This window comes from Trematomus bernacchii, unplaced genomic scaffold, assembly GCF_902827165.1.
Source record: "Trematomus bernacchii unplaced genomic scaffold, fTreBer1.1, whole genome shotgun sequence".
Classification (NCBI taxonomy): Eukaryota; Metazoa; Chordata; class Actinopteri; order Perciformes; family Nototheniidae; genus Trematomus; species Trematomus bernacchii.
This window is the reverse complement of record NW_022987966.1, coordinates 2,624,565-2,652,254: the sequence shown is the minus strand read 5'-3', so window position 1 is coordinate 2,652,254 and position 27,690 is coordinate 2,624,565. Positions and strand designations below refer to the sequence as shown.

General features: G+C 40.3%; 3 protein-coding genes across 6 annotated transcripts in view; 1 reads left to right on the top strand and 2 right to left on the bottom strand.

Annotated features, from left to right (window-relative positions):
• LOC117471082 (tyrosine-protein kinase receptor UFO) overlaps window positions 1-7,300 on the top strand; it is a 38,706-nt gene extending 31,406 nt beyond the window's left edge. The window contains exons 14-20 of the mRNA XM_034115878.1: window positions 383-460; window positions 912-1,004; window positions 2,008-2,129; window positions 2,676-2,785; window positions 3,093-3,252; window positions 4,147-4,283; window positions 4,973-7,300. Coding sequence (XP_033971769.1) covers window positions 383-460; window positions 912-1,004; window positions 2,008-2,129; window positions 2,676-2,785; window positions 3,093-3,252; window positions 4,147-4,283; window positions 4,973-5,432 — 1,160 coding nt within the window. The 3' untranslated portion in view covers window positions 5,433-7,300. The remainder of the gene's footprint in view (window positions 1-382; window positions 461-911; window positions 1,005-2,007; window positions 2,130-2,675; window positions 2,786-3,092; window positions 3,253-4,146; window positions 4,284-4,972) is intronic.
• Window positions 7,301-9,263: 1,963 nt separating this feature from the next.
• On the bottom strand, window positions 9,264-16,308 carry LOC117471133 (galectin-4-like). Its single transcript, XM_034115933.1, has 13 exons — window positions 16,264-16,308; window positions 15,073-15,161; window positions 14,440-14,644; window positions 12,979-13,092; window positions 12,395-12,442; window positions 12,290-12,316; window positions 12,080-12,183; window positions 11,853-11,910; window positions 11,694-11,720; window positions 11,571-11,600; window positions 10,107-10,195; window positions 9,855-10,020; window positions 9,264-9,410 (listed from the first exon to the last, which is right to left on the bottom strand). The coding sequence occupies exons 1-13, from the start codon at window positions 16,306-16,308 to the stop codon at window positions 9,264-9,266; spliced, it is 1,149 nt and encodes a 382-aa protein (XP_033971824.1).
• Window positions 16,309-18,436: 2,128 nt separating this feature from the next.
• The window catches only part of ryr1b (ryanodine receptor 1b (skeletal)), a 114,359-nt gene continuing 105,105 nt past the window's right edge, over window positions 18,437-27,690 (bottom strand). For all 4 annotated transcript variants that reach the window (XM_034115847.1, XM_034115848.1, XM_034115849.1 and 1 more), the window contains 13 exons: window positions 27,027-27,113; window positions 25,779-26,033; window positions 25,552-25,682; window positions 22,927-22,969; window positions 22,705-22,838; window positions 22,560-22,620; window positions 22,333-22,479; window positions 22,103-22,237; window positions 21,829-21,985; window positions 20,966-21,030; window positions 20,757-20,857; window positions 20,199-20,250; window positions 18,437-20,073 (listed from right to left, as the gene is read on the bottom strand). In XM_034115847.1, the coding sequence (XP_033971738.1) occupies window positions 19,978-20,073; window positions 20,199-20,250; window positions 20,757-20,857; window positions 20,966-21,030; window positions 21,829-21,985; window positions 22,103-22,237; window positions 22,333-22,479; window positions 22,560-22,620; window positions 22,705-22,838; window positions 22,927-22,969; window positions 25,552-25,682; window positions 25,779-26,033; window positions 27,027-27,113 (1,464 nt within the window). In that variant the 3' untranslated portion in view covers window positions 18,437-19,977. The remainder of the gene's footprint in view (window positions 20,074-20,198; window positions 20,251-20,756; window positions 20,858-20,965; window positions 21,031-21,828; window positions 21,986-22,102; window positions 22,238-22,332; window positions 22,480-22,559; window positions 22,621-22,704; window positions 22,839-22,926; window positions 22,970-25,551; window positions 25,683-25,778; window positions 26,034-27,026; window positions 27,114-27,690) is intronic.

Genomic DNA, 27,690 nt, shown 5'->3' with positions numbered 1-27,690 from the left:
CATTTGTGACACTTTTGTCTCAGGCATGGTATATTTAATGGTTAGGACTTGCTATGTTTTCACCCCAGGTATAGTCGAACAGTTTACAACGTGATAATCTCATAGCCAACCAGTCTTCACTGACATTTAAAAGGGCCCTATAATGCTTTTTGGGGTTTCTCTTTCCTGTAGTGTGTTATACAGGTTTTTGTGCATGTAAATGGTCTCCAAAGACTAATATCCCAAAGTTATCTCCAACACACGACCTTTTTGAACATTAAAGCATGGAGAGATGTCACAGTAGAGGCACCAAATACAATTATGAAAACTCAAAATGAGCATAATAGGGCCCCTTTAATGTTGTTGCATCTTAACTGACCATTGATTGTGTTTCTTTCTTCAGGGGAATTTGGCTCTGTGATGGAAGGTCTGCTGACTCAGGAGGATTCTTGCCTCAAAGTCGCCGTCAAGACTATGAAGAGTGAGTAGACAGTTAAAGCACTCAGCAACCACCACAATGAATCCCTTCATCTTGAGAACACGGGCCAATTGAGCCCCTCGGGTCAACATTTTACAAGTTTTGGGGGACAAACATTTCATTTTTCAAACAGATATCTTGTGAAAAATATTGGCAGAAGAAACAGTAGACCCCACATTTGCTGTAATGCCAAAGTAAAGTTAAGATTAGAAGATGAATTTTAAGGGAGAAAACATTGGGGAAACAGCCTCTTATGTGAACCAGTTTCAAGCTGTAGCGACGCAGTTAAAACAAACTGCAAACATGTATTAAAGCAGAGTTTAATACATTTAGGAGCCAAAACACCCTCGGAAATAAAAGTGTATTTCTTACCTTGGCAACTTCTCAGCCTTGCAGCAGTGCCATGAGCAATAGAAAACCCACATGTTCTCACCTTTGCACGTCTCCTCCACAGTCGCTATCTGTACCCGCTCAGAGATGGAAGACTTTCTCCGAGAGGCCGCCTGCATGAAGGAGTTTGACCACGCCAACGTCATGAGGCTTCTAGGTGAGACAGGAGTCATGCTGCCGAGCACTTCAAGAACCGACACAGAAACACTGGAGATTAACCCATTTAAAATTTAAAATTAAATGTAAAGAAAAACAATTAGCATGTGTCTTCCACAAAACAACTAGTACGTTTTTTGATGAATATCTCAAAACCTGGGCGAACAAACTTTAAATATGCCCATAACTAAACACAACTGTTTTTAACGGTCTTTAAAATACTGCAATATTTAATTCAGAATCAGAATACTTATATATTTATTCCAGGGGAAATTAGGTGTCATTAAAGTCACTCCATTTTAGAATGAAATAAAATGAAAGATAAATTATTAAAATATATAGAATACAAATCTGTATATAACATAAGAAGTTACAGTAAGAATGTGCAATAAATAAATAATAAAAGGTATGTATTCAAACAATAGTTGTTGCAGTATAATGTCCAATAAGAGATAAATAAATAAAATAGGAAAGAAAAAAGTATATAAACATACGTAGTTAAAGGTGGGGTAGGTAATTCACTTCAGAAACACTTTTTATTATATTCCATGGAATGCTCTTAACATCCCGATAGCAATGAATATATTAAATGCTTTGACAATAAATACATAAAAAAATATCATCTGTGGAAGCCGTGGTGCTGTAAAAAGCACGACCAATTATTTTAGCCGGGCTGGCTAAAATAACTGGATGGCCTACCTGCCTGTCAGCCTTCCATCTCGTGCACAAACTTATCTCGTGCCCTCATTGGTCATGTGCGCGTTCGTGTGTGTTGGAGGAGGGGCTCTGTAAGGAAGTTTGAAGGAAGGGGCAGATTTTTTTCGGCTGCGTACTTTCAAATTCGAGCGCACTCGAGCTGGTTTCTCCATTCTTACCTACCTTTAATGTTAATATGAAGTTAATTCAAGACTGAGCTGCTTACTTTATTATGCATAAAGTCGTGTTTAATTACAGGAACTGGATGTATTATATATATGTATAACACTGACTCTCTGTTTTTACAGGTGTGTGTCTGCAGACTGTGGAGAGTGAAGGTTACCCCTCCCCCGTTGTCATCCTGCCCTATATGAAACACGGAGACCTGCACAGCTATCTGCTCTACTCGAGGCTCGGAGACTTTCCTGTGGTTAGTCTGAGTTCAAACTATAAAAGCACAGAGTCAGCGACATAAACGCACAAAGTCCCACACAGACCCACACTTTATTGGGTTTATAAGTTCACATGACTGTCTGTAAGCAAAATGGGATCCAAGGGTCAAAATAGACGTATTTGTTACAGTCCCCAACCACACCTTTCTGGTAGCGTGCACACTGGGATCACGAAAACACAATATATGTGCCATTCCTATCTCCAGTTTTACTCATTAAAAGATGAGATGTTCTTTTGGAATCGAAAACTGCTATACGCACTAAGTCCCCGAAGAGCTGGCTTGAGAAACACAAGCCTAATAAAAACAAAATTCTTACAGAATGTTGAAACATCCATGAGTTCGGCAAACATTCAAAAACAAAGTGGGGTTGGAACCTATTGTTCCCACAGGAGGAGGTTGTTAGTATCTGGAACAGGGAGCACTCGGTTCAGGCTGAAACATGGATTCTAGTGCCCTCTACTGAGCAGAAAGGGAATCAGCCATGTGAGACTAACATCTTTTTCTCTTTGTGATGTCCTGCAGTACCTCCCGTCTCAAATGCTGGTGAAGTTCATGACTGATATTGCCCGTGGGATGGAGTACCTCAGCCGCAAGAACTTCATTCACAGGGATCTTGCCGCTCGCAACTGCATGTAAGATAATCTCTGCTTCTGCTTTCTGCTTTCTCAGTTCCTGAATCTGTTATCAGTTGCTCTTTCTCTTTCTTGATGAATAGATTAAAAAGCACTGAATGTAGACAAAGAGACTGCGCTAATAGCAATGTTATGTTACTCTTGCATGGCCTATTAATTAGATAAACATTATATTTTTTTGTATAAAAGTTTACATTTTTAGTCCTGTAGCTTTCAAATGAATGTAGTGGAATAACAAAATGTTTCAACCATTACCTGTCTGCCCTTTCATAAATGCAGCACTGTAACTCTTGTTTCTCTGTCTCAGGCTGAATGAGAACATGAATGTGTGTGTGGCAGACTTTGGCCTCTCCAAAAAGATCTACAACGGAGACTACTACAGGCAGGGCCGCATCTCCAAGATGCCGGTCAAGTGGATCGCTATCGAAAGCCTGGCTGACCGCGTCTACACCACCAAGAGTGACGTGGTTAGTTCATCTACCCTGTGTTTGTGTGTGCTTGTTTGACTGACAATGTGGGGACTACCTACTATCTGGGGACCGGTCCCCACAAGGTTCACTATTTAGTTTATGTGATTTAGGCTTAATCTTACGGCTACAATTTAGCTTCAAGTGACACGTTGTCCTTATAGCTACAAGTGTTTAGATCCTACTGGGCATAGGGATGAATAGCAGAGATGGAGATGATATTGAGAAGTATTTCGAGAGGTTTCTGAGGATGTTTTGTATAACATTGTAAAAAAACAGTATCTATTTGAATAGTTCTCTGCCAAGGAAGAAAGTACTTTTAAATATTGAACAGTAACAATTCATGTCTAAGGGGCTGTAGTACAAAAAAAGATTTCAGGTAACTATTGGTTAAAGTTTATCAACATAGTACAGAGTTACATGCAGCTAATGCAAGACTAAACAATGTCCTCAGAAGTAACAAAAACAGTATTATTTGAAAAAAAAAACTGCCATCTGTTTAATTTAAAAATGTAATTGTACTCTTAAAAACTGATAACTAGCATTACTTCAATAGCTTCCTGAAGACATAGCTCTGATGTTTTGAGCCAAATGTTTCCATGTGAACAGTAACAGCTGATACTGCATGTATTCCTGAGGGGCCTGTTCGCGTTTCCATGCACATGTGAAAGTCTTCATGCTGCGTAAGCGCTAAAATGAATGTGCATTCTTTTGTAAGTAAAAATAGGATTTCCATAAAGCCTAGAAAAACATGCCTGTGTTATTTCTATAACCAGTGTTTGACCAGTGCAGATGTTTGAGAAGTGTGCGTGGCAAGGCGTGTAAACCCTAAAGGAATTTAAACTTCTTAACCCTTTGTTAATCCTTTCTATTTCCCATTTCTGTCTCCCTCAGTGGTCGTTTGGAGTTACCATGTGGGAGATCGCCACGAGAGGCCAGACTCCATACCCTGGGGTGGAGAACAGTGAGATTTATGATTATTTGAGACAGGGAAACCGTCTCAAGCCGCCTCCAGATTGTCTGGACAACATGTGAGTGTGGACTACTTAACCTTCACATTCTTCATAAAGAGCGTACTCAGCTGATGATATAGTATCTTGGAAATCTTTTACCTCCTATTGAGGATTACATTTTTGCCATTAAGAAATCAAGGCTGGAGACAAGAGTTCTGATTTTCAAGGAAGTCAGAAAATGTTTTGAATGTTTCCTACAGATTATTAAACACAGTTTAAGAATTTAAGTGAACCAAGATATAGCATTCCTAATACAAACAGTTGTATTTTTTTTATGATTTCTTATTTCATTTTGAGAAGCAGTCTTTTGCGTTATTTTAAGTAAACACATTACCAAACAGGTTTAATAACTTCATAATGATGTGCTAGGAAATTCCCCCAAAATAAATGCATTACTTGATTCTAATTTCTAATACTAAAAACAGGAAACATTTGAAAGATTTTTCAAGATCTACAGCAAGCAACAAATGCATTCAGGAGTAAAAATTACGATTTTAAGAATAATTATTCAAACTAATATACTGTTTGTGAGGAAAATAAATAATAATTTGTATTTGTATTCAATTAATGAATCCCACTATAATAAGTGCACAAAATGTGCATTTCTAGGAAATTGTTAAGCATCTATAGGCCCTGTTCACTATAATGTTTTTCACAGTCTTCCACAATGTGCTAACATTAATTACATGTCCTCTCCTCCTCTTCAGCTACGCCCTGATGTTCTCCTGCTGGCTGCTGAGCCCCAAGGACCGGCCGTCCTTCGAGGCGCTGCGCTGTCAGCTGGAGAAAGCTCTGGAGGATCTGCCGGACACCCAGGATCCCGAGGAGATCCTGTACGTCAACATGGACGAGTCTTCCATGGAGCTCGGGGCCGTCGGTGGCCGTGACCCCATGGGGGGGCCGTCCCCTCTCTGCCTGAAGGGCCTGGACTCTGTGACCACGGTGGAGGTGCACCACCCCAACCGCTACGTCCTCTGTCCCCAACACGAGACCACCCGGCCCCTCTCTGAGTCCCTGGAGAGCCTGGACATGCCGGTGTCGTCTTCCACCGCCACGCTGCCTCTACAACCGTCCTGCCATTCCACCCCCAACCCAACCCCAGCGCCCACCCCGACTGTGGAGCTGCTGGAGGACAGGGAAGGCTCTAGAAAAATGCCGTGGCAGTGATGGCATCACCCATAAAAGTCTGGCCAAAGTGTGCCATCCTTAAACCCCAGTCCAAGAAGTAGATCCTCTTGCTACTGACTGCAAGAAACCTAAAGTGCCCCTAAGTAGATATTTTTGCACAAACACACACAAAGCATTCCAAGGAAGTGAAGAATTGGGATTATTTCCTTTGTTAACCCTTACGCTTCTGTTATGAGCACATTTCCAAGAGAGTGTGAAAAGTGTAGCCGGAGGAACACTGTTACCAACGGGGTGATCTGGTTTAGAGCACATGTTGTTGAACTCGTACACTGCAGCACAATCAGAGAAACCCAACTCCCCGTCGCTATAGCAATACAACTACCTGTACACAGCAGATCGATCTCCTTCACGTGAAGCTCAAGAATCTGATCGTGAAACCAGCGGCAGATTCACACTGCCAGCCTGAATCTACAACTAAACAAACTCAGGAGCTTGGACGCTAAAAAGCGCTAACGTGGAATCCCTGATAACTCTCAGCAAAAAGAAAACTGAGGACTGAAGAAAAAATTGAGGAAGAAGTGTCTTTACTGAAGGTATCTGATGAAGACAAATGTCTGCCTACATTGATACAGTTTATGAAGGACGATAAGAAAGGTTATTTTGAGCTACATATTTCTCCTACTTTGAGCTGTGTTTTATAATGATGATAAGATTTTCTCTCCCCACAGAAACCCGACTGAAGTTAGAAGACCTTTGCCCTTAATCTACAGAATATGAATGAAATTGAATTTTAAACAACTAATTAATTAAAAGAGACCATCATCTGCAAAGAAAATAACATTTCACTCGGGCTATAAGAGCTGGTTCGAATCAGGAATCTCCATTTCCATCCAAATGTGCGCTAATAATCCCTGACACTTTGCATTTAGCACCTTGAGCCATTTTCAGTTCACACAAGGCACCTCTTTCCTCTCTAACAACCTGTGAAAGTCCTGATTCAACTAGTCGATACATCTTCGTTATAACTCAGGAAGCGGAGACTTTGTAGGTACTGGTCCAATGAATAGGGTACAGATAATCCAGGGCAGATGGATGACTGAGGGTAGGTACGGACAGGATGGAGTTATCCAGGGCAAACGGTGGGATAAGCTCCTCCCCTTTGCTTTTGGCTCAAGCACAGTGTTATTACACATTTTGTAAAAAAAAGAAAAATGTAATGCTGATTTTTGTATTTCTACGACTTTGCACTAATGTTGGTTTTTATATCCTTGTATGTTTGTTTATAGTTTGTATATCTTTTACGCTTTTTTGTATTTTGTGTTGTTATTACTTTTCTCAAGTCATCTTGCGGCATCTCGCATAAAATCTTTGCATATAAAGACAGAGAACGAAGCCTGTGAAAGCATATCAGGGCGATTATTTTCTGTAAATGTGCAAAAGACTGGGAAACATGACTAACCTCGTCGTCTGACATCTGACTCTCTCTTCCTGGGATATTTCCATTTCTCGAGGTTCAGCACTGTAAATAGAAGTGTGGTACCACACAGATACAAAGTGTGTATATCCAAACCTCTGCTTTGAGGTCCACTAGCTGCAACTTTGCATCATGCATGCACTTATTCTTTATATACGTTTATATATATTTGCTTTACTTCATGATTTTGTAATTGGAATGGACCATATTCCTACACACTTTTTCTGAGAATTGGCTGTGTTTCTCAGATGTTTACATCAAAGGTACTCAATTACAACACAGTATATAGTGTAGCATTACTGAAATCATTGTTAAAGCTCCCATGTCATGCTTTTCTGGTTATTACCCGTCCCCCTGTGTGTTATGAAGCTTTTTTTGCATGTAAACGGTCTGCAGTCACAAACCCTCAAAGTACACCCTGTAGAGAGTAAAACTCTAACACAGAGAAGACCTGTCTATGCTGCCCCAAAACGCCTCGTTGGAGATTTCTCTTTTTCCATTGTTTGCTTCCTGGGTTCTGTGACGTGTGAATATCCAAATCAACAACAAATGACCGGATTGGCCCAAATGGACCAATCCGCGGAGCACCTCACACACCAGGATCCCTTGGCTAACTAACAGGGAGTCCCCATTGACTTGCATAGAGCTCCCTGAATGCTGGTAATAGACGAGTTGGGATCGCGGAGAAATGCTCTCCGCAGACCCATTCTCACAGCGTTATAAACCTTTTTCTTACTCAATATCAAGCCACACTTATTGTTTTTACTTCGGCTGCGAGTGTCTGTGTGTGCTCAGGATGAGTTTCGCTTGTTCTCGCTGTATCGCCGACCCGGAAACCTGTCCGCTCCTCGCAGCAGCGAGCCTCGCAACGTCCCGACCAATCAGAGCACACTGGGCTCACAGGGAGGGGGGGGCAGGAGCTCCAACAAGCCGTGTAGGACAGAGAGTGAATACACATACTTTACAGAGATGCTGTATGAGAAACCAATGTGAGTTTGGAAAATTGCACAATGTAAATCTATTCTAGTAGACCTCAACAATGGCATTATGATCAGTAGAAATGAGCATGACATGGGACCTTTAAGACAAATGTAAAGTTCTCCTAAAGCTGCATTCACATGACACATGATTTGCTCTTTGCTCAGCCACTAAAGTTTTGTTTCTATATTTATATACCCTGCTAGTATGCGGCACCACATACAGCTTTCATTGAATTGGTTGCGTGTCAAAAGATTATCATTAAATGTGGAAAAACTTTAAATAATTTGAATTTTTGAGCACCACTCGGCGACAATCGCGCGACGCCGAGGGTAGTGCTACTGCATTTCTCTCCATAGAAACACAACGTCAGCACAGCCGTTTTACTGCTTTTCATGTGAATGCAGCTGAAGACATGTGGTACTGTATTCTCACTGAGGAGTCATACATTGTTTTTGAACAGAAAGTGACACTGGGGCACTCCTATAATTTGGTCTGTATAAATACTTCAATGCTGACTCATACTGCATTACATAAGCATTGTTTTTGAAACATTTTGGTCTTAAACTTTTCTTTGGGGAAAAAAACACTGAAATTCCTTCATGATTACAGTCTGGTCAGCCCTAAGTTTTTACCTTCAGTGCCTTCAGAGAGCCGGTGTTCTGCATTACAGTGAATGTCTGTTTGGATTGTGATTCTCCTGTAACAAATTGGGAGAAGACTGTACTTTAACTGCCTTTATCTTGTCACTATCATGATTTGTAAAGTTTTATATACCTACCTACAGTATTTTGTACAAGAAATAAACATGTTTATCATGAATCAGCCCTGAGCTTTTATGTGTTCAATATTAAAGGGGCCCTCTTATGCTCATTTTCAGGTCCATATTTGTAGTTTGTGCCTCTCCTGTGACATGTTCAAAAGCCCTTTCATTTTTCTCATACTGCCTGTGCTGCAGCACCTCTTTTCACCCTCTGTCTGAAACCAGAGCGCAGTCTGCTCTGATTGGTTAGCTGACACAAACAATGTGTTGGAGCACAAGTGTTACACAGTAAGGCCACTTTCGCAGGGAAGTAAACAAAGGAGTCCAATGCAGGCGTTTCAGGGGGAGTGTGTGGGAGAGAAACTCCCTCTGGAGGGAACACAGGGATTTTAGCCTTTGCAGACCATTTACACGCACTAAAAAAACCCAAAAAGCAGAATAGGGCCCCTTTAATCTTATTTAAAAGTATTTTTTGTTTATTTACTCAACAATACAGCAGATGTTGAGATCACTGTTGAGGTATCTGGTTTATTATCGAAAAGCAAGAAACTGCCAATAAACAACACATGTCTGAAAGATCAGCTAACAGCTGAAAAACACTTGAAATGTTTGAATAATGTTCAGAAAGTATAGTATCTAATAAGGGTGTTTTTCCTCAGAAGTGGATGTAGGAGATCTGCACGTCGCCATCTATCTCCAGCATGTCCACCTCATTGAAGGACTGCAGGCGGTGGACAAAGTCGAACAAGTGCTGCCCATTCACAAACACTTTGAACCTCTGGTTCCCGCAGCGGATCGACATCTGAGACACAGAGGCAGAAAATTAAGCGGATTATAGGCCTGCAACAATTATTTTATATTATCAGGTAATTGTTTTGGCTATAAAATATCAGAAAATAATTTAAAACGTCCAATGTGGTTAATCAAAGTCCACTTTTAAATGTCTTGTTTTGTCAGCCCAAAACCCCAAATGATTCAATTTAATGTGATACAACATTGAACAGAAAAGACTAGAGGAAAGAAGTCCTATTTGAGAGGCTGTAAACAGCATTTTCTTCAATATCAAATCAAATCATATATATCAAATATCACAAAACTTAAAAAATGGTTTTCTTTCCATGGACTAAACGATTAGTCAAAGTACCCAGTAGTTTGACTCAAACTGCAGGGTACTGGATAGCAGCTATCCAATATGAAATACATATTTAGAACTAAATATGAGGTCAGTGTGACAGATTCTACTTACATCAAAGTACTGTCCCTCCATGAAGGGGTTCATGTTCATCTCTCTGTCCTCCTGGCCCCAGGTCCCTCCGATCATGCTGTTCCTCACCACGACCCCCTCCCTCACCCGGGGGTTCATGTGGAAGGCGATGTCCCGAGATCTGCTCACCACGAAGTTGATGTACAATCTGCAACACACAGAAACCAGTGTGATCGATGTCTGTTTGCACTCACACTCTAATGACGTTAGTGTGTATAATCACTAATAACACACCTGTCGGCTCCATAGGGCAACATCCCTCTGATGATGATGGTCCTCTTAGGGTACATGCCTCCTGGGATCATGTTAGAGTACGGTATGGGCTAAAAACACAAAGCAAAAACTCAATTAGACAGGTAATATCCAAACAAGAGTGAAATTCCACAGCAACACTGGTAGCCCCGTGAGGCCGGATTCTTATAGGAGACAGTTCTACTGGGTAAAGTGTTGATCTGTGCACTGATCATTTTAGGACACTTAACTTGCCAGGCTAAGTTTTACAATGTTATACTAAGCTCAGCCTTCAAATGCATTTAAATGGAACAAATAACTTCACAGCTTTGAGCAGAATGCCACAGGTGACATCTGAAGTTACGACAGGGAAATGAAAAATGAATTTGCTTAACTTGAATGAGTTCATTGTTTTGCCATGCTAGGTCAAATAGCAGAGCTTCAGGTAATTCACTGTATTGTCAGTGTTGGTGTGCAATGAGGTCTGATTGACTTGACACATGTAGAATAGAATTGGGAGGGATAAAGCCCTCTTTAATGGTTGGTCACACATGCAGAGCACACAGCACACACAGTGAAAAAAGCGCCCGGGGAATGTAATGCATTCTGTTCTGTTGCCACAAGAGGGCAATTATTGCATGTTTTAAAATAGAAGTTGAAAATAGTTGTTTGAAAGACCATTGTTTAAAGGCAGCCCAATGACACTCTTTAGGCTGCCATTGCTGGTAATAGAAATGATCATCATCCCAACAAAGCAGAATGGTATTTAGAACCGCCCCAGCAGCTCCCCATCCTCTGTGGTGCAGAGCAACTGAGCTGACGCCACAGGTGTCAACACCTACAGTAGTAGCTGGATGGCAAAACAGGCAGCAAATACACCAAATACTATTAAAAAGGTTAGTGAACAAGCAAACACAAGATTAGCCCCCTACCATCATCATCTTGTGTTGATTAGGGTGTACAAACAGAAGGGAGACGAGTAGCAGACTGTCGCTGCACGCATTTCCTCCAAAACACAAAATCCCTATCCTTTGCATTACCGAGCCCGTTTATAACCTGTAGGCTACCACGTTATTTTCACTTCACTTGTTCTGTAAAACTGACCTTTTCATAACCGTTGGATAACATATTCTCTACTGTTGTTATCAATTTATATATACGTATATGTATGGTGTATGTATGTATATTTAGTCCTTTTGGTTCCCATTGGCCTGGCGGGTGTAAAGCTGCAGGGTAAATGACCCTGCACCTCCACCAGAAGTGTTTATATGCTCTCATATTGAAATATTTATTTTTAAATACCATGTTGCGGCTTCACTTTATGACCACTGGATGGTCTAATTACTTGGTTCTTAATATAACATACTCTATAATCAATCTTAAGTTAAGAGTGACTTATAACAGGGATGTCTAACACAATCTGACACTGTCTGTACTTCAAATGAGTGTTGACCAAATTGTACTTACAGGGTTGTAGACTGGCTGCCCGCCCATGCCCTATAATCAGAGTAACAGATATCATATTTAAATTGGATTAGCAGAAGGAATCAAATATACATAGGTCTTTATTATTTCATGTAGTGTTCTCACCGGCAGGTTTGATCCTGGGAATCCACCCTGACAGGAAAAAAAAAAGTAAATCAACTGAATAAGATATGTTGTTCACACAAACTACTTTTCTATATACACATGCTATAAACACATGATGTAAGTACAAATAAATCCGTTATAATAATATTTTTGACATACCCCCATACCACCTCCCATGTCTCCTGGATAACCTCCCTGTAAAGAAGCACTTGGTATTGTTCAGTGATTTGTTGTGAATTATTGAGACTTTTTAAAGTTTAAAGTACTTATTTTATTATTATTATTTTTAACATTAATGTATTCACCCCCATGTTGAAAAGAGGTAATGTGTCAAATTCTGTTTAGTGATGTATTTAATTTAGTTTGACAAAATCTTCAGCCTAAATGTACTTACTTCCATGCCTCCTCCCATGCCTCCTCCCATGCCTCCTCCCATGCCTCCTCCTATGCCTCCTCCCATGCCTCCTCCCATATCACCTGGGTATCCTCCCTGTGTATCAGTTAGAACGAGCAAGGATAAGTGAAAATGATGCCCGCTGGTTCTCATATATTTACAGTATTTTTGAAAGGAAACTGCACTTAAAGACAGAACATACCCCCATGCCACCTCCTGGGTACCCTCCCTGTTAAAAAGGGGTGACCATGTTACATCCAGTCCAGTGCTGATTTGAATTGCATTTTCATCTTTATAGTATACTCACTCCCATGCCTCCTCCCATGCCTCCTCCCATGCCACCTTGGTATCCTCCCTAGAAGACCAAACAGAAGTGTAAAACTAAACAAACATCACAAAACCAATAAAGACAAACTTTGTAAAGTACACATAAAAAAAGTTAACGAACACTATTTGTTTACCACACAATCATATGTAATACTATGCACAAATACACTTGCTAACAACTCTTCTGCAAGTTCTAATACTGGCACTATTTTTGGCAGCAGTTTGCATTGAAACTTGGAAAAATGTAACAGTAGGGTTTATATATTTAACAGTTGTAATAACAACAAATAACATTTGCCGCAACTTAATATTACACATTTGTCATTGAACATTAAAGTTTAAATTCACATTTTTATATTCAAACCTAGCAAGTTGAAGCAAGCACAAACATTTATTAAACCCAGTATTAGCTTTTTTGTTTTGTTTTTGCTCCTGCCCCCAGGAACCCCCCCCCCCTTGACACAGAAAGCAGTACAAATCAGCTGTTTATGATTTATTTCTTGCTGAATCTCTAAGCCCCAGCAAAGCCCAAAGCATTATTCTGAAACAACGGGGACGTCTCACCCCGATGACGTTTATGGTCTGGATGCGAACATCTCCTGCGATCTGCATGGCACGAACCCTCTCCACGGGGAGGCGGTGCTCGAAGGTGTAGAAGTCATTCCCGTCGACTTTGATCTGCAACAGGATCATCAAATGTGCAGCACAGTTTGCCATGGCATTTGTGTGGTCCAAAAAGTAAGAGTAAGAAATGCAGAGTGAATATGTTTAAATGTTACTTCTCAAAGCTAAAAACCACAAACAATCCTGCCGTAGAACAAAAGCTAAAACAAGTTCAACTTGTCTTTATCAAAAGATGGCAGCTCACTATAAATCCTTAAGTAAAAAGCATTAAGTAAATGTTTTATAAAAAACTACAATTGAGTTATTATTGGTCAACAACAATATCTCCTGTGGATGCCAATAAGTGAAAGTCTGTATCCTTAATGACGAATGACAATGATAATACTTGAAAAAGAATAACAAATATGTCTTTATTGGAGAAATTAAGTGAGAGTGTTAACAAATATGTTAACACTGAAAAAGCACTTATATGTTCTTACATCTACTTAATTGTTCCTTGGGGTCAAATATTGACATTTTGTCACAACTATCAACCTCTGATACCTATGCGCAAAGCACTCTTTAGAATCTCTATCAGACACACCAGGCATTCAAGACCTAACCCAACCCCAGTTTTATAAAACACTTGGGGCAAGTGGTTTGGAATATGGTGATGTAGCCCTAAAGCTGAATTCACGTGATAAGCGTTGAAACGGCACTGCGCTGATGTTGCTGTTGTGTTTCTATGGAAACAGTGGACCATCATAATTGTTGTAGAGCGCTGCAAATTCCAATTATTTCAACTTTGACGTAGTTACCGTTGACCTTTCAACGTCTCACCAATAAGATGATAGCACTATGGAGCGGCGCAAGATAGCAGGGGAGGTAACCATAGAAACAATACTTAACTACCTGTTAGATTGTGTTACTTATTTTAAACCCAACCCATATTCAATTCCTTTCAAAGGTTTAATGTCATATGCACATAAACTACAGTGTAGAAATAGCAATGAAATTCCTAGATCTAAACAGCGTTTCTGTTGGAAATGACGATGGGGACCACGTGTTTACTGCAACCGTAGTGGAGGGTCATCCATTTTGTGGATGCATTAGATATATCATGGGGTCCTGATGGGCGACCAATCAGAGTGTCAGTGGTTCAATCCCCAGCCCCTTCATTATGGTGAAGTGTCCTTGGACAAGAAACTTAACCCCATATTGCGCCAGTAGGCATGTCTACGGTATTGAGGTGTATGCAAGCCACTTAAATAGAAAATGTAAAAGCTAAATGACAGGTAATGAATGTGTATTGCTTAGAACCATTCATTAAAGGTTTAATAAAAAACGTCTTAATGTGAAACAGGGGGTTCATATAAAGTGTTACAGAGAGAACATTGTGTTAGAGCTCCTGGTTGTTCTGACCTCGTAGCCTTGTGAAGTTGCCAGGATGACCATTTCGAAGGCTTTGCCTTTACAGAAGGGCATATCATGAGTCTTGTGCTCACTGCCCCAGGATCCCCCTTCACACGAGTTGAAGACCACCTTGTCCCTTCCGTCAAATCGAGGGTTGAAGTGAAGTGCGAGGTCGCTGGACTCAGACTCTCCACAGAGCAGGTTGATATGGAACCTGCCAAAGGAACAGCAGAGGCATTCTGTCACGGAGTCCTCTAGTGACTGATATGTTAGATTAGCGTTAGGAAACAGAAATGCAAACAGTGCAGGCGGGGCCGACTGGAAATAAATCTCTCCCAACAAAAGAGCCACAGATGTTACGATACAGTCAGGTATGTGCAGTGTTTACTTTGCCTGTAGAGTGACCTCTGATATTACCATTTTGAAAAGGGAGGTCATAAAAGTGGAGTCTGCTTTGATAGTAAGCAATGCAAAGAAACCTGCTCCACCCAGATTACACACGGTGTTCCAACAGTAAACAAGGGTTTTGGTTGAAGACAAAAGAAATGTCCCAGTGCAATAAATTTATACAAGTGGACCTTGAGTTGACATTTTTTCAAGATTAAGAATTATTTTCGAGATAGTTTAGAGATGTAAACTCACCTGGTAATGTCCTCAGGAATGGACCCCTGGATGTAGATGGACACACCCTCCCTCAGGCCCCCATGAATGGGCCCCACATAGGGAATATTCTGTACAGTGCATACGAATATTAATCCACACTGTGCAATGCTGCCAGGCTCGCAAAATAAATCACATACATTAAATATGCAGTAAATAAGTATTTTACAAATGTAAGTTCTGGAGGATATTATATATATATATATTTTTTACTCTTTTAGTTCTTTTTTGAGATTATTTTCTTTTCTAACCCTAACCTAACCATATTTTATAATAGTTTATTTTCAACTCTTTTTATTTCAAATGTTGGCAATACTTTGTTTTACATGCTGCTGCAACTAAAACATTTCCCAAATGGGGATCAATAAAGTATATTTTAACTTATCTTATCTTATATTATTTGGAGTGTCCATAAAAATGTGTAGTTTGACTTCACTGTTTACGATCTTTGGATGCAGTGTCGGGAAAGAAAGTACGGTACATTTACTATACTATACTTTTTATGGTTTTACCTTCCCTATTGTAAAGACTATATGTGTTTTATTAACATCATACTATAATAATTTCACAAAATAAATGTTGTGCACATGTTGCTTTTTTAACAAATCCAATGAATCAATTAATGGTCATTTAAAGAGAGCATCCATTGATGACTGACCAGAATGGTAGTCAATCATGCGTATTTAAATCAACAGCTTGATAGTTCCAACATATTTGATCTCTAGTATGTGAACACGAACAATTCACTATGATATAATGTGTTAGAAATTCAATGAACATTGTCTGGAAAACAAGGGAACATAAAGACGCGTTCAAAATATTTCCAGCAAGATTTTTACCGGCAGTGAAAACCCAAGGGAAAAATGGGCACAGGTCATATGCATGGCACTGACTGGAGACCACCATCACTACCGCGGGTTAAAGGGCACACTTCCTCCATGACACTCATTTTCTTTAGGTGTGGTGAAAACTGAGAATTTTTTTTTTCTGAAGCATGCACTAGATAGTTTCTTGAAATTGCAGAGTAGTGCAAGAGTGTACGAACAGATAGTGCTTTCAATTTGATAGCCTAACAAGAATGCTATACGGGCATATTCCCTGTGTAACACACATTATACAGAGGGCAATCACAGTGTCTCCCCTGCCATGCGTCACTCAGCAGCAGATACTCACAGGGCCGTAGATCGGCTGGTAGCCAGGAGGAGCAACGAAGGACATGGCAGCAGTCAGTGGGACGGACAGACTCAGGAGGGGGTCAGTCAGGAACTGATCTATGTGGGAGTCCTCATTTTATACAAGTGATGAGGGAGGGGCAGAGTAGGGTACCAAACCCAGACCTGCATCACCGTGTTTACTTTAGAGGCACAGGATGCAAAGTGTCCGTTGACCGAGAAGAGGAGTGGCACGGTTGCTTTTGAAGCAACAAGTAACCCTTGAATGGCAGGAGAGGAAGTACTCGGATACTTTACGTAAGAAAAAGCAATAAAATGCATGAAAAAGTGATGCATTGCGAATGTAAGTGAAGTAAAAGTACACAAGTATTATCAGCTAGCTAGCTTCCCCAAATTAGCAAACATTGCAATCATTTCCCCTCAGAGTGTAACACTATTATATATTAAGTTTCCGTGTTATTACTACTGATATATAACTACATAACTAACAATTTCATATTTTGTATATATGGCAGTTCATAAAAACGTATATTTGAAAAGCTCTTTACATGTTTTGTCTGCAAAATCTCAATCTGTTAATGAACTGGTACCTAAAGCTGCAAATAAGAATAATGGAGTTAACGTATCCCTCTGGCAATTAGCAAAGTAGAAGTATAAATAAGCATGGATTCCTAAATCTCACAGTGAGGAAAAACTGCCATTATTCCTTTATTTGATCAGAGGATTTGTTTGTGGTGGAAAAGACTATACATCTTGAATTTGAAGTGGAGGGCTGTGAATGATGTCAGTACACTAAGTCAGAAACCAGATATCATTTTCTTTCTGAAGGGAATTGTAGGAGGGTCTACTGTATGTATGATTCATCAAATATCCCCCCGCCTGCCTAACTTAAGGCAAACAGAAACTCTTATCTAGAACTCATGTCTGTTGCACACCTTTATATACATCATTCCTGGAGGCAGTATGCTATTACAACACATTCTTTACGAAGTCAGCATACAAGCTGTCCATATGCACTCACACATAATCTGTCAGGAAACAAAAGCCTGTCTCACTGACACATGGGTGTTTTCAAAAGGTTAGATATCTAGAAGAATTATTCCTTAACATTTCCTTTCATGTTTACAGCGCAACAATCCACTTTTGGTATTTGATTAAGATAACGTGCTATCAGGAAAGTGCAACACAGATTTGTCAGGGGATTGGTTAAGTATGTAAGGCTGTCCATTATTAGTGGATTATATCTCATTATAATGTAAAAAACTTAATTTGACTTTAAAAATATATGTATTCATGGTTTCTGCATTGTGACTATAAAGTTATATTGCTTTAATCTAATGAATATATTCTATTGCACATATGAAAATGTTTAGGGACAGGTCAGTCTGAAAAACCACAATGTAACAAAGTAATTAACTGTATGTAAATGTATATTATATAAACTAATGTTTACCCAAGAGGTATGATTATGTTATATCTCACAGGTGCTTTATTCTATCATTCCATTTTTTATGACTTTTTCAAGCAGTGAATTTATTTTGATATTTTCTGTTTTAATTTCTGCTTTTAATAAATACCAAAAAGCATACCATTATATTGGTAAAGTCAAAAGCACCCAATTCTGCCCAATGCGGTTTAAAAACATGTATTTATTGAGACCATATATGCCATGGGTAATTATCGCACACTATTAGGGGCGTAGGTGCTCTGACTCGGTCAGTCAAGATAATCGAACAAGTCTATTTCCTCGTGTTATGTGTCTATTATTATTTTGGACTATATGCAAATTTAACGTAACTTTCCTAAAATAAAAATGTATTTAGTATTCAGTTGACATGTTATAACTACAAATGTGCTCAGAAGTAACACGATTTTGATCTGATAGTAGTCCTTGAATGTTAAATACTGACAGACACACACATTTTCATTATCTTAGAGGACATTACATTGATTTATATTTCATTGTATTTAATATTGCCTTCCCCTTACTCTAAACACAACCTATTACTTGCGTAATCCTAATCTTAACATAACCTAAATCTTTGCCCTAAAATATAATAAATAACGGTATTGTCGTAAAAAATAAGGTTCCCCATAATGTCAGTCAGATATACACATAAACACACAATACAATATTAAAAAGCTTACATAATATAAAGGACACAAAGTTCTCCTTAAAATAATCTGTTTATTCTGTATTGAAACACAGTTCAGTCAGTAAGATCTCCCTCCAGCTCTGTATTGTCAGCGGCCCCCTAGTGGACCACAGAGAACATTACACACTTCAGAGTCATCTGCAAACAGACCACTGCTCTGCCTCTGTCAAAGTGAGTCATGACAATACATAAGAGTTTGTGTGTGATCTTTAAGAGGCATAGTAAGATAGAACTGTCTGAGATCAACACATCGGATGAGACTTTGAGAAAAATAACTCATATGCTAGATTCCTAAAAATACCTATCATAAAAACCTAACTAGCAAAACAAATCTCTTCTGACTGCAAACTAGGCATTTTCTTCAGTGTGAGACAGAGTCCCTTCATCTTTGTGGTTTTCACAAACAATACACACTAAATGTGGAACTCTGACAAGGAAGCATCTTTCAAATTCTTTAAAGCCCTAAATAAAATAAATACATGAATCTATGATTTATGTAGAATATGTCTTTCCATCATAAGGCCTCTATGCAGCCTTGGCATGTATCAGTTGTATACATTAATCAGTTGTATACATTAAATACATTCATTAGTTATTTCAATGCACTGAAAAATATTTGTCCATAAAGTGTTCTGTTGGCCAGAAATACAGACGGGCTAAAACGGTCGTCTTCAGAAGATTTGATCTGCGTATAAACAATAAATAAATAACCTTGGCATCCTCATATACTTGATGTGTACATCATCACTATCTTGTATGGCACAGACACACCAGGAGAGATAGTGGAGTACATCCAGGGACACATTGTAAGACTTCAGAGTGCACACTGGCTTTGTCAGCTGATTTACACAGGTATATGTCACGTATGCAGATGACACTCAAGTTTATTATCTTGGCAAGTCAGTCCAACGAGAGTTCCCATTCATGGTTGCTCGTTTGAAGGCAAGTTTCTAAGTCTCAAGAGAGGAAGGATGAAGATACGAGAGAGGGCTTACCACTTTCACTGCTCCCTCCAGGATGTTGGAGATACGACTGTAAGCTGCTGAATCATTTACCTTCAAATCACTTTCTCTCACTGAAACACCAGAAATTAAATATCAAATGGCAGCAGCTACATACAAACATATCCACTCTAATCTAAACTAAATGTGTTAAAGTAAACTGATTGCTAAATCAGTGACATTGCTATAGGCACTAAAACGTTTACAGCAGCAGCGACTGAAAGAGCCCATTTTGTATAAATGCATTGTTATGCAAGGCCGTCTACAGTATGGATATTTGACACCAAAAAGGCCATGTCGTGTGTTCATTGTGAAATAAAAAAGTCTTTTTTTATGCCTCCTATATTTCTTCAGCTTTTCTCAAATCTATCCCATGGACATTCTGCTGCAGGTGGTACACAGTGCAGTGAAAGTGTGCATAGCTTCAACGGAGGAGAGAAATGTGCAGGAAAAGGACAAAACTAAGATATTAGACGTGTTCAATCTGTACATTTCTTCTCTCCCTTAATGTCCCCTCCTTTCCTCTCGTTCTCCTCCAGACGTTAGCCATGCAGGACATTATCCCAGCTGATCCTCATACTGCTTCCTGAAGCAGTCCCCAGCAGGGAAGAAGTCCCAGCAGCGCTCCTGGTACAGCTTCCACACGTACGACTCCTGAAACACAATATTGCAAAAATAACATTTGAACAAGACAAAAACAACCAATAAGGTCTGCAGTCTTATTCTATGCACCTTCTTTACATTGGTATATATATCTTTAAAGAAATATGTATACTGACCTGTCCTGTGTGTTCTGTTTCATCTTTGTTAATGAGATACATCAGGAAGAACCTGAAAAAGAAAAGGGAAATAATGCAAAAAATGCTAATTAGATTGCTTTTGAAGAAAATATATTTGCGTGTTCTTAGAAGCCAAAAAGGGCAAATTGTCTAAATACTTTTTTTAAATGCATATTAACAAACTTCTTTTTCCTTAGGCCAAGTTTGAAAGATACAAATTGGGCGGCCTAAAATAAAATGATATATGTTATGAGGGCCTGCATTTGTCCCCAAAAGCAAGGTCCCCACAATGTTAGTCACACAAACACACGCATACAGAAGCTTACATGCTGCTTATTCTATATCATATATTTAACAAAGCTATGTTTTAATAGTGAACATTTAGGTCACCTTCATGTTCCATACTCTTTGAATGCCTATTATTAAAACAAATATATCAAACTAACGGTTTCAACTAGCCTATCACCAACTTTAGGAGTAAGGGTATATTTTCAAAACAAAACAATGACTATATTTATAATTACGACATCTTCTTCTGCCCTCTGAAAGGTTACTTACATGTAGTTGGCTAAGTTATGCTCTTCTAAGGTGTGTGTCTCAAAGCCGTGAGGCGTCGTATCAAAGTAGTCGCTTCCAATTCCACAGATGAAACACTTTGTCTGGAGGCAGAGAGGACAGTGCAGATTAAACATGTTCTTGCCTTATTACTGATGGAGAGTTGAAGGTTAAAGAGATTAGTTCAATCCCTTGGAAAGTAATAATCTTACCTCCATGTCCTCTCTGACCTGCTCCTGCTGGTCTCTCAGCTCTCCGAAGGCATCAATGATCAAACCTGAAAGACACACAGCATTTCTTATTCATCTGAAGATCTGAATGTTTTCTTTTTGAGGTTACCCTTTTTGAAGAAAGGTTGGTGCCATCTCAAAAACCCTATTTTCTGATCTCTAAACAAATGTTCCCTGCTAGCTTCACATAATAAAGCACAGGACAATCTTGTCTGTTCAAATGCTGAGTGCGTCAACTGACCCACATGCACAACCTTTTGTGTATGGATTTGAAACTAGAATGGACAGTAGGGTTTCAATAGCTCTTTCGTAGCGTTTGGAAAAGATCACAGGGGGCAGTGAGATTGATCCAGGACAGTAAACTGAAAGAGGACATACAGTAGAGCTGGGGGAAACTGCAGAAAGATTGCTAGAATCAACCCATCTTAAAAAAGTGTTACCTTTGGAGTGGTGCAGATATGATGCAGCAAGGGTTCCCTTGACCAAAAGCAATGGGATTTTTCAATTGAAATTTCCATTGGATCCACTTTTATGATTTTAGGAACATAAATCTAATCATCACAAGTAAAAAGCTAACGCCAGGCAGCGAAAACGAACTTCATCAAGGTCGCAGTAGAATTGTAGAATTTAAACTTTGAATTTGGAAGAAGTATAAACACAGAAGTATGAATAAAAGAGCTTGCAGGAATCATGGGTATTCTTCTTAGTTTAGGTCCTGTAATTAAGGTCATTTTGACAGAATGTGAGTGCAGATTAACGGTTGGGTGCAGGGAACATTTCAATGATCTCAACAAGACACAGTACAATACAATACTTGTGGTTAGTCTAACAACTATATGCCATACCCTGGATGATAGCCAGCAGGATGACGATGACGAAGAAGAAGAAGGTGATGTCAAAGACCACTCGGTAGAGCTCGTACTCATCCCCCGCTGGGTCCTCAATTTCATCTCCAATACCTCCACCAGCACGCACGCCAACGTACATGTGGAACAGGTAACACTACGGGGGGATGGAAGAAAATCCAACATTTATGAAACAAGACAGAAATTAGACTCACGGTAAAGTTGACCTACGACACAGACTGGTACTATAGTCATATGTCTGCCCTGCACTCACAGTCATCATGTCATCACACTTCATGTCCGGCTCGTCCTCATCCTCGCTCATGTTGTAGAACTTGCGGAAGAAGTTGAAGGCCACCACGGTGTACAGGTACACCACCACAGCCAGCAAACCTACAGTCATCATCAGCTGTGAGGAGCAAAGGGTGGCACATTGTTAGATGTTCCAAATGGGAGGACAGATGAAACCTCCTGATGATTCCTTTATAATGGGAATGTGCAGACCTGTTTGCCGTTGTGAGTCACGGAGGACAAGATGGTGCGCAGGGTTTTGACACCCATGGCGATGTCCAGGAGAAGAGTGGCAAAGAAGAAGTTGTTGTAGTGTCCAAGCAGAGACATCAACATGTACCAAACCAGGTAGAGGAAGGTCTGAAAAACGAGAGGAAAGTCAAAACCACTCAAACCAGATGCTCTCATAGTCCCAATGATACAATGAACTGCTTACTCACATTGTCAGTGAAAATAACACCAAACTTCCAGATCTGGTACTTGATGTCAATAGCTGGTAACCTGCAGATACAAGGGTTTGTTTAATCCGAGATAATATGTGTAATACAGCTGAATGGTTTTATGTAAAGAGTCTTCTGAACATACCAGCTCAACATTGAGGTGTCTGGTTCGGGCTTCTTCTCATGCGTCATGGCACTGACGTCTAGAGAAGCCAAGTCCATACCGAGCAGCTCAGCAATCCTCTCTCTGCCGTAGATGTCACCATATTTATCCAGCACCTGGATGTCACACACACAAACACACATGTCATTCCACTGCAAGACATTTCCTTGATATTTAGAATCAAAGTCATCTGGAAAAACTCACCTTTCTCTTCACAAACTTGTCCCAGTAGTTGTTAGGGAAGGATCTGCATTGAAAGAGAGACATCATACATATTTCAGTGGAGGTAAGCTTCTGTTCTAACGGCGTATATTAAAAGGTCTTCAACCTGACCCCTGCAACATTTGAATGCAGCATAAGTCATACTACTTAAACATTAAGCATTTTATTAATATATAAAACCTAATATAAAGTGCACTCAGTAGAGTGCATATATGTCTCTCTAGTAGAGCCCCACTGACATGTCCCTCCTGGCTCCTTTAGTCGTGAGGGCCGTAATAAAACCTGGGATTTATTAATCAAGCCTAACTTTAGTGGATCAAAGTGGATCAGTGGCTTAGGTTGAAATGAATCAGGATAGGTTCTGCTTAACATTACAAGCCTGTTCTGTACTCTACTGGAAATAGAAATGGAGGAGTCAAATCAAATCCATTTTTTAATATCGTCATACTGTATGCACACAGCACCGCACGCAGTGAAATGTACTCTCTGCACTCTACCCATCTTCTTATTCAAAGTAGTTGGCAGCTACTCTACGATATGATACGATATACTTTATTGCCCCCGTAAGGACATTTGTTGTGGACTCCGTCTTGTAGTTACACATACATGTACGTATACAAACATAGTTGACATTAAAGATATTAACATACTATCACTCATACAGCACACCGTTTGCACAAACACAACACACAGACGCACCTACTGACAATGGCGACCTATTGCACAACCTTTATGAACAACATTTAAATGTACATTACATTACATGTGAGTGTTCAGAAGCGTAATGGACAGGAATGAATGTTTATATCGGTTCAGCCTGATCTTGGGAACCCTGCATCTTCTACCAGAAGGTAGGAGCTGGAATTGTGGATGGAGAATGTGGAATCGATCAGACACGATTCTTTGTGCCTGTCTGATAATGGACTGCTCATATATGTTTTGGAGAGATGGATGTTTTTTGACCCCCATCATTTTGATAGCAGTCTATACCAGGCGAGCGATCTGTGACTTTGACTGCACTGCCAAGTTACCATCCCAGGCAGGGATACCATATCTTATGATGCTCTCCAACACTGCATGGTTAAACAATAACACTTCTGCTCAACTCCATAGGCCCTGAGTCAACTCAACAGACATACGCATATAGCGTCCAGGGAGCAGTGTGGGGATCCGGTGCCATGCTCAAGGGCAGCTCAGCAGTGCCATGAAGGGGAACTGGCACCTCTCAAACCCCTTTTCCACTAAGAGTTGTTGCCCGATTGCAAACCAGTGGTCCACTGCAGCGGCCTAGGCTCTCGGAACTAGGGCTGCCCTTGACTAAAGATTTGTGTAATCGACCAATAGTCGTTAATTCAGGCTAATCGTCGCACGTATAGGATATATTACAATTATTTCATCAGCAGCAGAGGCTCCGGTAGTTCTTAATGTGTATCGGAACGAGCACACATTAAGAACATTTAGTTCTAGTTTGTATTATTCATATCTGAAGATAACAACCCAATAAATACTACACAGGAAACGGCTACACTGACAAATATAAGTGTCGGCAAAAATACTTCCGCAAACTACGCCCTCATCATGAATGAAAGCTTTATTTTTATTTTTATGAGGCCAGAAGGATTATATATTATAGGTCTGTATATGTTGATACAAGGCTAGGCTGCTGCCTGACTCTGCTGCTTTTCCCCCCTAATTATGACAAAGGAAAACACGTTGTCGGGATAATTAAGCTCCGTGTTTTGTTATGATGCCGGCATTCAGGAAGCTGCGCTCTGATGGCGAGGATATGGAGGCGACTTTGTGCCAGCGGAGTTTACATGTCACCTCGTGGGGCTCGTCCCTTACACACTCAGAAAGATCCCATACATTGGATTTCCTGTCCGACAACATTCACTTAATGACTTCCGGCTGATGCGTCAAAGCACACGCAGCGCACAGATGGAGTTCTTTTTTTAGGCTAATCGTTTTTAACGAGTCGACAAAGAAGTTTTTCGCCGACTAACATTTAGTCAACTAATTGGGGGAAACCCTACTTGGAACCGTAAATTGGTTCAACTACAGTTCATATTGCCAAACATTGTCAATTAATATGAAAATAATATACATTTATAGGGAAATGTGCATCAGGGGACATTACTGTTTGGTTCGGAATGACCAGCCAAAAGCCCACGGAGCACAAGTGGCGTACCAAATACAGCAAATACCGCTGAACCAGATCCGCATGCCATTAGCCCTGTCTCTCTTGAGAAAAGTTTAAATTTGGAGAAATTGTTCTTGCAAATTCATTCTGGCTTGGTAAGTCTGACAGCAACATGAGCCCAGTTCTAACCTAGTCCGCCATTGTTGTTATTGTGAAGGGATAATCTGGTGTTGCAGCAACTTTAACGTCGATGTCATGACGGGGCTCCTCTCGGGCTCGGCTCAGTGGAAAAACAAACTGGTTCTTAAGTGGTTTTATCAAGTTGAACCCAAACTAGCCCTAGCATCAAACCAGAATGGAAATGATTTCAGTGAAAAAGAGGGCATCCATGTTCGTTGGCATCCGGTACCAGAGTTACACTTGTCCCTATTCATACTGTGTCTCTAAACATGTCACAGGGCTCTTACGGAGTGTTGAGCACCAGCCTGTCCCACTGGCCCTTGATGTCCTCGTCCTCAGGCTGCTCAGTGACATAGAGACCATCAAACTCCAGCTTTCTGGCCAGCTCCTTCTCTCTCTTGAAGATGACCAGAGGGACCTGAAGGGATTTAGAGGTAAAAGAAGATAAGCTGATTGAAACCTACAAGCAAACGCAAAAACGTTCATGGATTTTTGTTCAGTAAACATCTCATACCTTGAGGCAGTTGTAGCCGATGATGCAGAGGATGGAGATGATAGTGTGGATGATACCGAAGAAAGCCATGGCCGGCTCCATGTAGCCTGTGCTCTCTTCCAAGAAGTAGTACATGGGACCTTCTTCTTCCTCATCTTCACCTCCGTTATCAAATCCGGACCCATCCTCCTCAGCACCGGATCCTTCAAACAGGCCGGAGCCCTCAAACAATGCAGAACCCTCAATCTCCTCCTCTCCACGAGGTGTGTCGGACACCTGGAAATGTCAGACACAACAATAAGTCTTTGGAGTGTACTTTATTTCTGTGGCTTTAACCTGTTAAGCCCCGAGCCTGTTTTTCAGGTTTCAGACTCGAAAAAATGACATGCCCAGAACAAATGACTATATCTTCCCTTCTAAAAGGGGTAAATTAATAATCTTTTTTCTCAAAGCAATGATAAACCTGTGAGTTGGATGTAGAAAAGTCAGAATCAATATAGATTTTTTTATTTTAAAGTACATTTTTAAGTGAACTTAGTGTTCATTCAGAGGCTCGGCGTTAGACTTGTGTTTTGTTTCGGTAAAAATGGTTCACATCGTCAGGTAGCTGAGTTTCTTCCCGTTAGGTGGGTATGACACATTCATAGTTTGTTAAATGTTAAGAAGCCCTCAGACGCTGTTTCTTGCAAGATGTTGCCGGTGCCGGCGGGGGCACCGGGCTTAACAGGTTAAAACCTAATTTCATCAAAGTTGAGTTCAAATTGAAAGAATGTAGGCTATTTTTGCTGTCCTTCAGACTATTGGAACGTCAAAATACACATTGAGATATTGTTTTTACTAACTTTGTCTCTGTACGTCAGTAGGTTTCTCCAATATCCGCCAAAAGTTAGCATAAGATCTTTCCTGATTTGCATATTTAAACATGACATTTCAATAAACTTACAATGCAGAAATCAACTAGGGAAATGTCTTGGTGGTAACTTATTTCAACATGTTAACCCTATTAACCTGTAGTGTCTTAAAACATTTATGGAATTTAGAAATACAAACATTTAAAAGATATTCTGAAATGTGTTCTTTCTATATTTTAAAGGTTTTTAGAAAAGGGTTTGTTCATGTTTATTGCGAGCCTGATTTATATAGTATTTTATTCTTCAACATTTTTTTTGTCTAAAAAAACGTGAAAACATCCAACAGGAGAAAAACCAAGATACTTTGCAGGAGTCAATTCAGTATGTGTCGTCTAAAGTAAGTTTAGCGTGCACACACCTTGTAGAAGAGCAGGATGAAATTGAGAGCGAAGGAGATGAACAGGACCAGGAAGCGAAGGTTGTAGAAGTTGCGAGAAAGGTAGTTCTGATGGAGGGGGGGCACAGCACAAAAACAATATTTTACTGCATGATTCCAAGGCATTAACATTTGGTTTAGCTTATAAATTACACTGCATTAGGAAATTAATTGTGGGCGCTAAACTTTTTCTGTCACATTGTTGCATGATAATGGTGAATTGGGTATCACACAGTCAAGTACCTCTCTGAAGAACCAGCACCTTACCGTGGTGGAGAGGTTTGTGTGCCCTGATTAACCTGGGGGCTCTGTTGTCTGGAACCTTGTGTTCCTGGTAGGGTCTCCCATGGCAAATTGGTCTCAGGCAAGGGGCCAGACTAAGATTGCTTCAAAGACCTCATGAAAGAAAAACCAAGAAGTGAGGATACCCGGCCCGGAGGAAGCCCGGGGTCCCCTTTTGGAGCCAGGCCCAGAAGGAGGACTTGTCGGCGAGCGTCTGGTGGCCGGGCTTGCCACGGAGCCCGGCCGGGCACAGCCCGAAAAGGCAACGTGGGCAACACCTCCGCTTACGGGAAACAGCGATGGGGTCGGGTGCGCTGCCAGAAGGGTGGCAGTGAAAGCAGAGGGTCTCGACGGACCAGACCCG

Excerpts from the sequence above, each read along its gene's own strand:
- LOC117471133 (XM_034115933.1), bottom strand. The coding sequence starts at position 16,308 with ATGTCCTTCGTTGCTCCTCCTGGCTACCAGCCGATCTACGGCCCT. Across the intron at positions 13,093-14,439 it reads CAACTTCACAAGGCTACGAG|ATCAAAGTCGACGGGAATGA; the intron begins GTCAGAACAACC and ends ATCCTGTTGCAG. Across the intron at positions 11,601-11,693 it reads TCCCAGGATCAAACCTGCCG|GGCATGGGCGGGCAGCCAGT; the intron begins GTGAGAACACTA and ends CTCTGATTATAG.